This window comes from Staurois parvus, unplaced genomic scaffold, assembly GCF_062004578.1.
Source record: "Staurois parvus isolate SC_StPar_1 unplaced genomic scaffold, SC_StPar_1.0 ptg000147l, whole genome shotgun sequence".
Taxonomy (NCBI): Eukaryota; Metazoa; Chordata; class Amphibia; order Anura; family Ranidae; genus Staurois; species Staurois parvus.
The window spans coordinates 8,507,893-8,523,925 of NW_028317943.1; the positions used below are offsets into that span (position 1 = coordinate 8,507,893).

The window sequence follows — 16,033 nt, forward strand, 5'->3', positions numbered from 1 at the left end:
TGTGTTGATTTGGGGAGCCATGTCATCTGCTGGTGTTGGTCCACTGTGCTTCATTAAGTCCAGGGTCAACGTAGCCATCTACCTGGAGATTTTGGAGCACTTCATGCTTCCTTCCGCAGACAAGCTTTATGGGGATGCTGACTTCATTTTCCAGCGGGACTTGGCACCTGCCCACACTGCCAAAAGCACCAAAACCTGGTTCAATGACTGTGGGATTACTGTGCTTGATTGGCCAGCAAACTCTCTATGGGGTTCAGGTCAGGTGAATCTATGGGGCATTGCCAAAAGAAAGATGAGAGACATGAGACCGAACAATGCAGAAGAGCTGAATGCAGCTATTGAAGCATCCTGGTCTTCCATAACACCTCAGCAGTGCCACAGGCTGATAGCTTCCATGTCACGCCGCATTGAGGCAGTAATTGCTGCAAAAGGGGCCCAAACCAAGTACTGAGTACATATGCATGCTTATACTTTTCAGAGGTCCGATATTGTTCTATGTACAATCCTTGTTTTATTGACTGCATGTAATATTCTAATTTTCTGAGATTGTGGATTTGGGATTTTCATGAGCTGTAAGCTATAATCATCACAATTATGACAAATCATGGCTTGAACTATCTTGCTTTGCATGTAATGAGTCTCTCTCATATATTCGTTTCACCTTTTAAGTTGCATTACTTTAATAAAAATGAACTTTTGCACGATATTCTAATTTTTCAAGTTTCACTTGTATATCACCACATGCCCACTCTCCGCTGGGTGAAACCTCCTTGACAGCCTGGGTTCACACAGGCGCAGTGGGGTAACTGCATGTGATTTGGACAGGAATCAAATTCCTGTTCAAATCGCATGCTATTCATTGCAGTGCAATTTGCGTACATACATTTTGTATTGATGCATATCGCACCACAAATTATCGGTAATCGGTACTGGCAAGTACTTGACCGAACGTATCATTCATACTCGCGGATTAAAGGAGAAAAGAAAAAAAAAAAAAAAGAGGTGTGTATCGGTGCATCCCTAATTATTAAGCGGATAATCTACTAGAACACCCAGATCCTTCTCCGCCATTGTTTCACCCAGTTGTACTCACCCTAGTATGTATGATGCATGCATATTCTAAGCCCCCAAGTGCATAACCTTACATTTATTAACATCAAACCTCATTTGCCACACAGTTAAATAGTGCATTGAGTTGGAGACATCCTGTAAGGGTGTTATTGCACAGCTTGGCGTCACCTGCAAAGATTGAAATTGTACTTTTACAGACCCTATACCATCTTTAAATATATTGAAAAGTAAGGATCCCAATACTGAACCGAGGGGTACAATTAAAATTGCAACTGCCATAATTACATTGTGGAGGGCATCTGCTTTCAGAAAATATGTAATGAAAGGCTTTAAAGTAGAACTAAAATGCAAACACTTTTTCCCCCATAGTTTTGGCTTAGATTGGAGAGGGATTAAGACATCTGTCAGGTTTTTATAGAGATCTGTAAGCCTGTTAGGGAGTCACCCTCTCTATTTGTCCTGTATACCATTGTCATATGTGACAAGTGATAGTAAAATAAAATCCCAAATCTTGGACTATCCCCAGAAAACAGTAATAGAGGGGAAATCTTCCAATGGGGACACTAGTTCTGGTGACACTGGTCAATTTGCAGCAACTTCCTCTCACTTTCTGTTTTGGCTATAGGACAGGAAGTAAAGGATAATCTCCCCAATGGAACACAGATGGCGGAAAAAAAAAAAAAAAAAAAACTAAGCGTGCGTTAAAACCACTGTCACTCTATCCAAAAGGGAAAAAAAAACACTTTTCCTTTAGTTCTACTTTAAGTAATTTTCTAGCTAAAAATACAAATTTTAACAAGTGTGGAAGAAATGTAAAAAAAAAACTGCTCCGGACGCGAAGTTGTTCATTGATTGCTTATACATTTACTGTTGGACATACTGCATAAGACGTGATTGTTTTCTTCCAATATTTTCAGAAAAGAAAAATTGCATTGCACAAGGAAAGGACAAAGCAGACAAGCAGCATGATATTTATTTGGTGTTGCCATAGTTGGTGTCCATCTTAAAAAAATATATATTTGTTGGACACAAATGTTGCAGTAGTAGCGTACGGGTATTCTAAACAGACTCTCTATCGAGGTACATACATCTTTATGACTACACTGAAAGACCAGTGCGTCCAGTTAGACTAGAAACAGGCCAAGAAAACATCTCACTATGATTAGAAGAAAAACACAATCAAAGATTCTCATGATAAGAATTATTAACTAACAGATCCATATACTGTACACACAGCACCCAGCTGGTAGCCAAGTATTGAGAATTACATCTCTAATATTACACACAAGTGATTAAGTCAAAATGCTGTACATCATTATTAACCATGTTTGTCCTAGTAAAAACAAAAATTCATTAAGTATACTTTGGGGGAAAACATCATAAGAAGGGGGGCTCTAAATGTAATCAATCATACATTGAAAATTATAATTGTATCAAAACCCGATTTCAATCACAGTTGTGTACAATTCTGTCAAGACACTGAAATTGCACTTTGACAATTACTGTCACAGTCCTTTGTATGACCCCAGTGATGATCTGTAGCTCAAAGTTTGTCCTCTGGCCCCTTTTTGCGAGAGTGTTTGTACTTGTCCACATACGCCTTAACAAGATTTGCCACTTTAGCTGAATCAACTTCTCCACTTTTACTGTGACACACCTAAAAAAAAAAAAAAAAAGACCAATACGTATTAATCCTACAGAATATGTAGTTATGTTTTTGGATTACAGAAGAAACATATTCCCCTTAAAAAGTTAACACAGCAATGCTAATAAATGTCTGTCTGTAAATTTCCACACAACTAAGCTTTACAACATGTTCCTATCTGGCAGTTTTCAGGAACAATGATATATAATTTATATAGTAGCACATAGAGCTAGTAAAGCAACAGTTTAGATTGGAAAAGAGTTCAAAGAGCAGCTTGTGGAAATCAGTTTCTTTCTATATTAGAATGCATTCCTGCTGCTTACAATGTGACTTACGGGAAACCTATTCCATTAAAAACTCTTTATTTTATGTGCTGGACCATAAAAAATAAAAATCCTTACATACATCCTGTCCTTGTGCAACAATACTGCTCTTCCAATGTTACAGTAGGGTGAGCACTGTTTTCCTGGGACAGGAACCGTGTTACTGGCAGGATTACAAGGTGAAATAAAGATAACTTTCAGAGATCTAATGTGCTTCCAATGTAAATCCTACTTATCTAAGCTTGCCAGCACTCACAATCTGTTATGCACAATACGTAAACCATACAGTACAATAACTGCAGCAATCTAATCACTCCCTATATTACATATAGTCAAAATGAATCCAAAATTACAAATACAGTTAGGTCCATATATATTTGCACGCAGGCACAATTTTAGTTTGTCAGGTATTTACCAAACCATATTTAAGCTATAGTTATATAATGGATATGGGCAGAAAGTGCAAACACTCAGGTTTAATTAGAGGGTATGTACATCCAAACTTGAGGAAGGATTTAGGAATTACAGCGCTTAAGAGTAGCCATCCCCCTTTTTCAAGGGACCAAAAGTAGATGGACAAATTAATATAGTCATAAATAAAATGTTCCTTTATAATATTTTGTTTAGAATCCTTTACTGGCAACAACTGCCAGAAGTCTGGAACCCATGGACATTACCAAAGACTGGGATTCCTCCTTTCTGATGCTTAGCCAGGCTATAACTGCAGCGGTCTTCAGTTGTTCTTGGTTTGTGGGTTTTTCTGCCTTCAGTTTTGCCTTCAGCAAGTGAAATGCATGCTCATTTGGGTTGAGATCAGGTGATTGACTCGGCCATTGCAGAATATTCCACTTCTTTTCCTTCAAAAGCTCCTGGGTTGCTTTTGCAGTGTGTTTTGGATCATTGTCCATCTGTACTGTGAAGCGCTGTCCAATCAACTTTGCAGCATTTGGCAGAATCCGGGCTGACAGTATATCTCTAAACACTGCAGAATTCATCTGGCTGCTTCTGTCACATCATCAATAAACACCAATGACCCAGTGCCACTGGAAGCCATGCATGCCATCACACTGCCTCCACCATGTTTTACAGATGACGTTGTGTGCTTTGGATCATGAGCTGTTCCAAGCCTTCTCCACACTTAGTGGATTAATCTTAGTTTCATCCTTTCAAAGAATGCTTTTCCAGAACTGGTCTGGCTTTTTTTTTTTGTTTTGTTTGGCAATGTCGAATCTGGCTTTACTATTCTTCAGGGCTTATGAATGGTTTGCACCTTGTAGTGAACACTCTGTATTTGCTCTTGTGAAGCCTCTCTTGAATGTAGACTTAAAGTGTCCAAAACTCAGAGTGTGATTCTTCTTTATCTCCCCTCTCTTTCCACATAGGTCACTGAAAAGACTTAAGCGGACACAAGAGCTACCTGGGAGATGTTCCACACTCCCCTACAGCACCACAGCAGGTGACTTATAGGGATGGACTTACTAAAGGCAAATATACGGCACTTCACAAATGCAGTTGTGCTCATCTCTTCCCAGAGCTTAGAGAATGTGGTAAAGCTCTGCTAATTTCCATCATCCAATCATGTGCAAGGGGCACAAAATGAGTGCAACTGCACAGTCTATTTGCCTTTAGCAAATCCACTTCATAGCCTCAAGCTCTGTAAGTTTTTCTAAGAGCTTGAGAACAAGGGTGTGTTCCCTTTCCCTCCACACCATCAGGGAACTAAGCTCACTGCTCTAAGCTCTGCAGTGTGTCAGGTTCCCACCCCCTGGTTCCTACACATAAGATATGCTGTGTAAAATGTGTTTCACAGAAGACTGTAAAAAAAAAAAAAAAAAGGAGAAGAGCTGGATGCAGATAAACAGGTACAACTAAGGGCCCTTTCACACTGACTTTATCCATTCAGTCATGTTTTTTTCAAACAAGAAACAATTGTTTATACATTAGTATTCAGTTCAGTTTACCTCAGGTCATGTATCTTGCATAAAAATGGACAAACAGAATGGATGCAAACTGAAGGCATCTGTTTACAGCCATTCCGTTTCAATGGGTCTGGACGTTGGCAGTTCCATTTAAAAAAAAAAAAACCTGAATGGACATGGATGTAGGTGGATGTAATTGGATGTCCAACCTTTTACATCCACCCACCCATAGAAATGCATTTTGGTTCAGTCTGGATCCATCTTAAAAACTGGACACTATGTTTGAGACATACTGAGAGTCTGAGCAGACTTCTCTCCCAACAGGTCATCCTCTAGATATCCCACCATGGGGATGTGCTGCAATTGCAGCAAAACAAGCACAGGAGTAAGCACCTTAGAGAAACTTGAGGTGCAGTGGAGAGTCCAAAGGGAATGGCAATGAACTGGCTGTGAAACAGATAAAATAAATAAGATCCTCCTGCGCTCTTATGCAAGACAGAAAAGAAATATATAAAGAATAGATATTAGACCGCAGCTAGCATCCCATCCTATACCATATAGGTCTAAAATAATATAAACATAATAATAATGCAGCGCTGATAAAATAAACAATATACAAACAGTATAAAAAACAAATAAAACATTCAAAGAATGGGGGTCAGACCTTATAAATAATTACAAAGAATGTGCCCCCAATCCACATGGGGATATAATAATCGTGACCTCCCCAGTGTCTAGCTGAGACATAACATAAATGTGAATCCTTAATAAGGGATTAAAAAACACTTGGACTGCTTTGCCACTAATATGATGTGTGTCTCACCAAGACTCAGTGTAGTGATCTTCCAATACATGCACGATGCAGGTACCCTCACTGTGAACAACAAAGAAATGGCTGCAATGGCCTCTCACCTCCACTTCATGACCCACAAAGCAAGAATAAAACTCTCCTCTGGATCCTCTGAGAAACCACTCTAGTATCTGGATGATGTCAGCAGTCAGTCCCTAATTCGTGAATCCACTGGACCAGTCAATAGGCAGCTTATCACTCTCATAGAAATCATATGCCCATAGAACAGAGAGAGAATACAATCTCCATAATGTAAAACTGTTTAATGGCATATAAAATCAAGAAAAACAAAATGCACTCACATAGATGTCGCTTGCATCAGGTAGAGATCATATCAAGGTAAAATGCAATGTGCACTATGTATATCATATATCAAGGTAGAATCCAATGTGCACTATATAGATCATGTATCAAGGTAGAATCCAATGTGCAAGGTGCTCTGCATGAAAAAAGCGCTAGTAGGTTTTCAAAAATGGCGCCACGCCGGAAGTACGTCACCCGTGAATGCCGATGGCTATATAGTGCACATTGGATTCTACCTTGATATATGATATACATAGTGCACATTGGATTTTACCTTGATACATGATCTATATAGTGCACATTGGATTCTACCTTGATATATATATATCCCCATGTGGATTGGGGGCACATTCTTTGTAATTATTTATAAGGTCTGACCCCCATTCTTTGAATGTTTTATTTGTTTTTTATACTGTTTGTATATTGTTTATTTTATCAGCGCTGCATCATTATTATGTTTATATAATGAACTGGCTGTGTTGATGAGCTGGAAAGAAAAGGACATACAAGAAGGAAACCTTGATGTCCACAATATGAACCATAATGGTATATTTAAGCATAGGAGTTGTCAGCAGACTGAACCTCCTCGGGCACAAAATCATTCAATGAGGAAAGATTACACTCGTTGCCATCCTCAGCTAATTGTGCAGAAGCAGTTGCAGGAATATCAGAGATGGACTCTGAAGGAGAGGCATAGGTTTATGCTCATGGCTACCATATTCTGAGTCAGCTTCCACGGCAGGGATTTATTGAAATAAAATCTGACATAGCCACAGAAAAGAAAGCCATGCCTAGTGGAGCTAGAGAAAAGTAGCATGTAGACTCAAGCAGGGGACAACAGTCCAGGCTATTGGTGTCAGTTTCTTAAGGAACAGAGCAAGTCACCCTAGAGTTACAAGTGGATTGTGAGCTGGCAAGGTGTTTACTCTTCCCCTAGTGTGTAAGAGTAAAAACCCCAGAAAAGGGTAGTCACAAATTAGCTGCTGAAGCAGGAGAGGTTATATAAATAGTCTGTGACTGAGCCACTGTTAGGCAGCAGCAAAGACAACTGACTCAGAATCATCGCTAGCAGCCAGTGTTGAATCTGAAGCTGAAGGCAGGAGAGGCAAAGAAACTGAACGCAACCAGCTGTATGCTGTGCAGCTCTAGCACCCAGGACATGTACACACACAGGCTGGTGTGACAAGAATATACAGGGTATGTGCAACACATTTGAAAAAAACAAAACAAAATCAGAGTAATTTCTTAGAGTACATGTGTCACAAAATGCATCACAGCAGAAATCTGAGAATTGGGGGGCAGAGCAAATGTTAATGTATTGCAGTACAATCTCTAGGCTAAACCAGATGTAACATCCAGGTTCCACATTAAATCGTAAAGCCCTAGTACTAGCTGCAGCTGTGGGTCTGGAGAGTACTCTACGGAAAGCGAACACAAGGTACTGGAAAGGACCTAGCGAATCTGTCATATTCCAGTCATGTTATGCCCCTCAAGTGGGTATACTCCCAAAAGAGTCTTCAGTATTACACCAAAGGTTGTATCACAGTTCTGGACCTGACCTGAGAAGCTCTGCAGCTAACACAGTACACCAGGTGTCTACAGAGTGCCACTGGCTGGATATGGTGCTCTGCAGCTAACAGTGACTTAACTGGAGAAAAAAATGATTAAAAAGGGGAAGAAAAAAAAAAAAAAAAAAAAAAAAGGTAAAACGTGTTTGCTTTTTTCTGAGAAGCAAAGACATCCATTCTCCCAGGTCACTAGTAAGAAAATGATGTCTGAAGGGAGTGGGACCTGGCTGTCATACAGGTTTATTGCTTGCCAGTGTATAATTTTCCTGTAATCAGCAGTATACCCCATTTTTATCAGAATACCTTCAGACATGGAAGTGAAATATTCTGTAACTTCACTTTTTGCACTGCTTTAACACCGGAATGTTTTTAAACATTCTGCCTAATTTTTCAATGTTCATCAAAGCGGTCTTTGTTAAGTCAAAGCAACTAAACAACTCCAAACCAGCAAGGAAGGATAACAGGGAATAGAAGTTTGAATTTTATTGGAGGATTTGGGTATCAAATACTATTCTTATTTGGCGCATACAGCTAAAAATAGTCCACCTGGAAGCATTTATTCCAATATGGTGAATTGTAGAAATCGAAACGAACTCTCCTGCGCTCTAAGACCCAAAGGAGGTGGATAGATGAAACCAGAACTTGAAAAAATTCGACCACCTTTGCATATGGGGTTGTGCAGCTCCAAACACGGCTGGGGAAGCCCGACCAATACTGTGAAGCAAAGACAAAAAAGAAGCGCACCAACCTTGTGCATTACCTCAGTAAACCAATTTTATTGAATACAAAAATATACTCACAAACAAAGAAGTATTTCAAGCATGTCAGTTCTCAAAGGAACTATGGAATGGTAAGACCTGCGCGAGTCCCATCATAGGGGTGGACACTCAGGGATCAGCTGACGCGTTTCGAATGATGTTCCTTCATCAGAGCTTGAAGCTTGATGGGACTCACGCAGGTCTTACCATTCCATAGTTCCTTTGAGAACTGACATGCTTGAAATACTTCTTTGTTTGTGAGTATATTTTTGTATTCAATAAAATTGGTTTACTGAGTTAATGCGCAAGGTTGGTGCGCTTCTTTTTTGCTTCACAAAATCGTAGAAATCACCTGCTGCTGATGCAGGAATATTCTTTTTGCTACATCTTAAACAAATGTGATCTAGAAAAAAAAAAAAAAAAAGTTAACACCCGAGGCTTCTCAGGGCCAACAACCAAATTCAAGAGCTCAAGAACATCTAGAAAGTTTCCATGGGATTACAAAAAGCAGAGAAAGGGAATTTACACAATGGAAGTACACTTTTTTCCCTTCTACTGACACACTATAGAGCTGTGTGTGCTTATTTTAACTAGCTCACTGAATGCTTTGACTGGAATTGTTCTTTAATCCAATTGTAATTTTCAAAATATGCCATTTTCTTACCTTGTCAACAGCTTTCTTCACAATCTCCTTATATTCATCTTTTGTAATATCTTTATTTTGATAATATTGTTTTATAGCCCCTTTTACTTCTTGTGCTGCTCGTTCCTGAATTAGAATTTTCTAGAAAAAGGAAAAAAAAAAATCATTTGCGCAATAAAACATACAAATTTAAAATATAAAAGGACAACCATTTACAAAAAAAAAGTAAACATTTCTTTAACCACTTGACAACCGGGCTATAGCCGAATGACAGCTACAGCACGGTTGTCCAGTTCTGGGAGGGCATCATAGGATGTCCTCCCAGAACGAGCACTCCTGCACGATGACGTCCTCCCAAAACGTGCCCCCAGGAGGTGCGCACCCGGCGATCTCCGTGATCGCTGTGTCCTACGGATCACGTGCTGTGGTAAAAGGCCAATTACAGCGGCCTTTTACCACATGATCAGCTATATCCAATCACACAGCAGATCACCGGGTAAATGCAGTTGCCGGTTGCACTTTCCTCACGCTGTCACAGTGTGATGAAAGTACTGCCGATAACCGGCAATTGTCAGAAAAAAATATCGGCACTGATTATCAGTGCCACCCACAAGTGCCCAGCAGTGCCACCGACAAGTGCTCAGCAGTGCCACCTGCCAGTCAGTGCAGCCAAGCAGTGCAGCCAAGCAGTGCCGCCAGTCAGTGCAGCCAAGCAGTGCCGCCAGTCAGTGCAGCCAAGCAGTGCTGCCTCATCAATGCACATCAGTGAAGGAGAAAAATTACCGTTTGCAAAATTTTATAACAGAAACAAAGAAAAACGTTTTTTCTTCAAATGTTTTACTTTTTTTTTGTTTATAGCGCAAAAAATAATAAAAACACTCAGTGGCGATCAAATACCACCAAAAGAAAGCTGCATTTGTGTGAAAAAAATGATAAAAATTTTATATGGGTACAGTGTCGCATGATTGCTTGATATGAGTCCCCATAGTATTCACTACTTCACCCAGCACACTAGAACTGGCAGAGCAAATGGACAGTCAGAACATGTATGTGTATTATATTATTCACCTCCCCGCTAATTGGGAACAGAACAACTAGTATGTTTTTTTTTTCCTCAGAAGTTGATCTTTCTACTTGCAATAAATTGTCAATAACCTTGACAGCTTTGGTGGCATAATGATCTAGCATAACTATAACGCTCAGAATTAAATTCAGAGCTAGGGATAAGATATCTTAAATCCAAGAACACTGCTCTGGTCCTGGCGTGAAAGTGGGGAAAATATATATACTTGTGGACACCCCCTAGTTTAATCCAGTAGGGCCCCCAACTTTGCCTTCTAAGTTTCATCCTGCCAGCCAAACTAGAGGAATTAATTTTTTGGAAGAATCATCTTTTTTGAAATGCAGGGAGAAGCAGTTGTAGTGAAAAGTGACAATGTGGTCCCTTTCAAGACATGGCTTGTAACCAGGAACAGTTACTCCATGTATATATCAAGAATGCAGCACTGCATTCTTGATATGTACGTTTTAAAGGATCTAGGGGTTTTTCCTTATGCAAGCTGCTTTTACTCGCTTGATCATTCAATAGTTACTCCACGTAACTTTAATATTTTTTTTTTCTTTAACTGAATTAGTTTTTAAATATTTCCAAGAATTTATTTTCATTGCCATACTCCATTAATCTGTGATAATTCTGTTACAAGCAATTTAAAACTATAGTATATTTCAATTAACATATTTGTAGTGTAAAGGTGTCTTTAGTGCACTTACAATTTGATTAACCCCCTTCCCCCCACACTCCTTTACTCTCCGATGCTTGATATTCAATGAATTCACAAACATACATAGGACGGAATACAGAAAGAGGCATTCTTGTGCGAGTTTGGCAGAGAATATATAACAAGTGACAGTGCGAGGGGGGAGCTCAGTGTTAGTTAAAAGGTAACTACATTAAATAAAAGACATTGAAAGGGCATACAGTTACTACACAATATACGGGACTGAAACATGAAAATACCTTTTCTTTCTTGGAGCTATCTGCACTGGCTTCCACTGTTACAATTTCTTTCCAAGGAGCAGGCTTTACAGAAACGTAAGGGTTTTTGCCATGACTTGATGCTGGCACAATAGCAGGAGTTGGTGTAACTACTGGCCCAACTAGCCCTCCTGGGGCTACTGCTGGAGCAGGCAAAGGTGGTGCAGCAGAGTTATTACTTATGTGGGAAACGCTTGGATTAGCCTGCATTGAAAAGGTTAACAAATGGTTACTTCATAAACATTAAACACTATAAAATCAGTAAAATCAAACAGTTGATCAAAAGATTTTTCAACTTGAGCATCAAGGATTTTAACAAAACTAAAATTATACCAATGCATAGGAAGAAATTAAAGTTAACCTATTACGTTTCCATTGAATCACAACTGCAGTCAAAAACCAAATAGAATATTTAAAAATTCTTGCAATTTTATACAAAATTCAGCATTCTGTGAAGTGTGCAATCATTGACAAGCACTAGCAAGTCCTATAAATTAACAGAACAATCAAGAAAGCTACTCCCACTTGTGTCCTTAAAACGTTAGCATTTGCAAATGTCCTTAAACTGGACTGCGGTTATCACTTACTGTATTGTAATAATTTTCTACTGTACCCAGCCAAAACAGTGGTTACTATGATGTGTACATAATTAGTATGGCTGAAAAAAGACAAAAGTCCATCTTGTTCAACCATTAAAAAAAACAAAAAAAACCCCCCAAAAAAACAAACTTATAATCCTATACCCACAGTTGATCCAGAGGAAGGCAGAAAAACCCAGCAAAGCTTGATTCAATTTGCTCCTGCAGAGGAAAAAATTCCTTCCTGATCCCCCGAGAGGCAATTGGATATTCACTGGATCAACTTTACCTATAAATGTTAGTAACCAGTTATATTATGCGTATCCAAAAGGAATCCAGGCCTTTTTTAAAGCAATCCACTGAGCTGGTCAGAACCAACTCTTGAGGGAGTCTATTCCACATTTTCACGGCTCTTACTGTGAAGAAACCTTTCCGTATTTGGAGATTAAATCGTTTACCTCCAGATGTAAAGAGTGCCCCTTGTCCTCTGTGATGACCTCAGGGTGAATAACTACACCGAGTTCACTATATGAACCACTGATGTATTTATACATGTTGATCATATCCCCCCTTAATCTCCCCTTCTCAAGAGAGAATAAATTCAGCTCCTCTAATCTTTCCTCATAGCTGAGCTCCTCCATGCCTCTTATCAGTTTGGTTGTCCTTCTCTGTACTTTCTCCAGATCCCCAATGTTCTTTTTTGTGAATTGATGCCCAAAACTGAACTGCACATTCCAGATGAGGTCTTACTAATGATTTGTACAGGGGTAATATGATATCTCTCTCTGGAGTCTATACCTCTTAATACAAGAGATGATTTTGCTTGCTTTAGAAACCGCAGCTTGGCATTGCATGCCATTATCAAGTTTATAATCTACCAGAACCCCCAGATCCTTCTCCACCATTGATTCCCCCAGTTGTACTCCCCCTTGTATGTACAGTGAGGAACAGAAGTATTTGAACACCCTGCGATTTTGCAAGTTCTCCCACTTAGAAATCATGGAGGGGTCTGCAATTCACACTAGGTGCATTCCCACTCAGAGACAGAATTAAAAAAAAAATTTCAGGAAATCACATTGTATGATTTTTTAAAGAATTTATTTGTCTTGCACTGCTGAACATAAGTATTTGAACACCTAAGAAATAGCAAGAATTCTGGCTCTCAAAGACCTGTCACTGTGCCTTTAAAAAGTCCACCTCTACTCCACTCATTAATCTAACTTAGTAGCACCTGTCTGAGCTCTTTAAAGACACCTGTCCACCCCACAGTCAGATGCCAACTACTACCATGGGCAAGACCAAAGAGCTGTCAAAAGACACCACAGATAAAATTGTGGCCCTCCACAAGGCTGGAAAGGACTAAGGGGCAATTGCCAAGCAGCTTTGTGAAAATAGATCAACTGTTGGAGCAATTGTTAGAAAATGGAAGAGGCTAAAGATGACCGTCAGTATCCCTCGGACTGGGGCTCCATGCAAGATCTCACCTCGTGGGGTATCACTGATAAGAAAGATGAGGAATCAGAGTTCAAATACTTCTGTTCCTCACTGTATGATGCATGCATATTCTTAGCCCCCAAGTACATAACCTTACATTTAACAACATTAAACCTCATCTGCCACATAATTGCCCAATTAACCACTTCCCGACCAGCCGTTGCATATAAAACGGCCGGACGGTGGCAGTACAGGGTCGGGTGGCCGTTTATGAATGGCCTCCCCGCACCCTGCTTGTGCGCGCTCCCTGGGAGCGCGCAGCACCGCAATCCGGTGCCCGCTGTGTCCTCCGGACACAGTGAAACACTGATCGTCGGATGGGACCTCTGTACGAGGTCCCGATCATGTGATCACTGATTGGCCAATCAGTGATCACATGCAAAGTAGTAAGCAAGATGTCACTTGTTACATCATTGCTTACTACGTGTGAAATCTGTGAATGATCACAGAGGTCACATGGTACAAGCCTATTCACAACAGCCTTGTACCATGTGACAAGCTGTGACCAATCACAGCTCACTCTGTATTTCTCAATGAGTGCAGGAATGCACACAGAGAGAAAGAGAAATGATTGCTTTTACATCCTTTATGGGTGTAAAAGCAATCATTGTAAAAAAAAATAAAAATCTTCATCACCCCCCACAAGTAGTAGTGTCACCATGGTGACACTGTACTGCTAGGGTGACCGTATGTAAAAAATAAAAAATAATAAAAAAAAAATAAAAATGTAAAAAAAAATGTTTAAAAATTATAATTTTTGGTTATAAACTAATTTGTTTTTGTTTGTTTTTTACTAAAAAGATAACGAAATACATTTTGGCAAAGATTTATGATGAAATATTATTTATTTGCAAAATTTTATAAAAAAAACACTTGTTCAAAATTTTTGGACTTTTTCATTTACATAGCAAAAAAAATAAAAATCCCAGCAGTGAATAAATACCACCAAAATAAAGCTTTATCTGTCGCAAAAATATGGTAAAAAATTAATTTGGGTACAGTGTTGCATGACTGCGCAATTGTCATTCAAAGTGTGATAGCGCTGAAAGCTGAAAATTGCCCTGGTCAGGAAGGGGGTAAAAGTGTCCGGTCTGGAAGTGGTTAAAACAGTTCATGGAGGTCGGCTTGTAAATTGGAGACATCCTGTAAGGACGTTATTCCACTGCACAGCTTGGTGTCATCTGCAAAGACTGAAATGGGATTTTTAATCCCAGACCCTATATAGTTTATAAATATATTAAAAGGTAAGGGTCCCAACACTGAACCCTGGGGTACACCACTAACAACCCTAGACCATTCAGAGTATGAATCATTAATCAATAGTCTATGAATACGAGCTTTTACCAGTTTTCACTCCATTTACATACTGGATTTCTTCAAGCCTGTAGACTTTACCTTACACATTAGCCGTGTGTGGGGAACTGTGTCAAGCGCTTTTGCAAAATCCAAGTATACCATGTCCATCACCACCCCTTTGTCCAAGGCTTTGATTGCCTCATCATAAAAAGAAATCAGATTTTTTTGACAACTTCAGTCTTCCATGAATCCATGCTGTCTGTTGCTTAAACATTTCTTCCAGCAAGAACTCTTCTATGTGGTTTTTTATTAAACTCTCCAGTATCTTCCCAACCATAGATGTTAAATGAACAGGTCTATAATTACTTGGTAAAGATTTTGACCCCTTTTTAAACATAGGCACCACATTGGTCTTACGCCAATCCAGTGGTACTATGCCAGTCATTAAAGAGTCCCTAAAAATTAGAAACAATTGCTTTGAAATGACAGAGCTCAATTCTTTAAGGACCCGTGGGTGTATGCCATCCGGTCCAAGTGGTTTATTCACCTTTATTCTACCTAAATATTTCTGGATCATATCAGCTGTGAGCCAATGTGGATCATCTGGGGCTGTGTCAATACCATGCCCATTATGGACAAGAGCTCCCCCATGCTCCTTTGCATACACAGAGCTGAAGAAGGTATTATCAAATTTGCCTTCTCTTTACTATTAATATATTTGAAGAATTTTTGGAGTCTTGTCCTGCTATATTTTGCTATTTGTTAGTTTTCAATTTTTGCTGCCTTTATTTTATTTTAGAATATTCTGTTATATTCTTTGTAATTTTTAAACGATAGCGTTCCCTCATTTTTATATTCAATAAAAGCTCTTTTCTTATTATTTATAGCTTTTTTTTTTTTTTACTTGGGCCATAAGCCACATAGGTTTGATTTTTAGCCTTTTAAACTTGTTGCCCATGGGAATATATTTTGCCGTATGTTCGCATACAGTCTTTTTGAAGAACTCCCATTTCTGTGTTGTGTTCATCGATGCCAATATTCCCACCCAGTCCAAGTCTTGAAGAGCAGCTCTCAGCCTTGGAAAATTAGTTCTCTTGTTCATATATTTTATTGACATTTTAACAGGGGTGAAAAGATAATGGTAACAGACATTTCACAGATGTGAAAACATAATTATTGGCAAATACGGAAGAGATGTCATTACAAAGACGGGGGGAGGAAGGAGGTATTGGTAAAACAATATGATATTTCACATGACGTAGAAGAAATAATAGCTATAGACAAAAATATTTAAATGAAAATATGTTAATTGGGTTTGACAATGGAAGGACATTCTCCCCAAAGCTACTTGGATATGTTAGGAAGGTCAGAAGGAAAGCGGGGGAGTGTAGGAAGAGGTAGGTGACTCCACAATTGGTAATAGTGTATGGGGTAGTTTGTGAGATCAGTAGGGGATGATCCCAGAATAGTGTAAAGTGGTTGTTTTTTTTTTTTTCATGGGTTAAGAAGTGAATCGTCAAAGTTAGGTGGGAGGAAAAACTCCACCCAAG

At 39.2% G+C, this 16,033-nt stretch overlaps 1 protein-coding gene across 1 annotated transcript in view; it reads right to left on the reverse strand.

The window, feature by feature from the left end:
* Positions 1–2,026: 2,026 nt before the first annotated feature.
* Positions 2,027–16,033, reverse strand: part of SCAF11 (SR-related CTD associated factor 11) — a 156,771-nt gene continuing 142,764 nt past the window's right edge. Inside the window, exons 13-15 of the mRNA XM_089674014.1 lie at positions 11,098–11,319; positions 9,102–9,221; positions 2,027–2,728 (exon numbers count right to left, since the gene is read on the reverse strand). Coding sequence (XP_089530140.1) covers positions 2,615–2,728; positions 9,102–9,221; positions 11,098–11,319 — 456 coding nt within the window. The 3' untranslated portion in view covers positions 2,027–2,614. The remainder of the gene's footprint in view (positions 2,729–9,101; positions 9,222–11,097; positions 11,320–16,033) is intronic.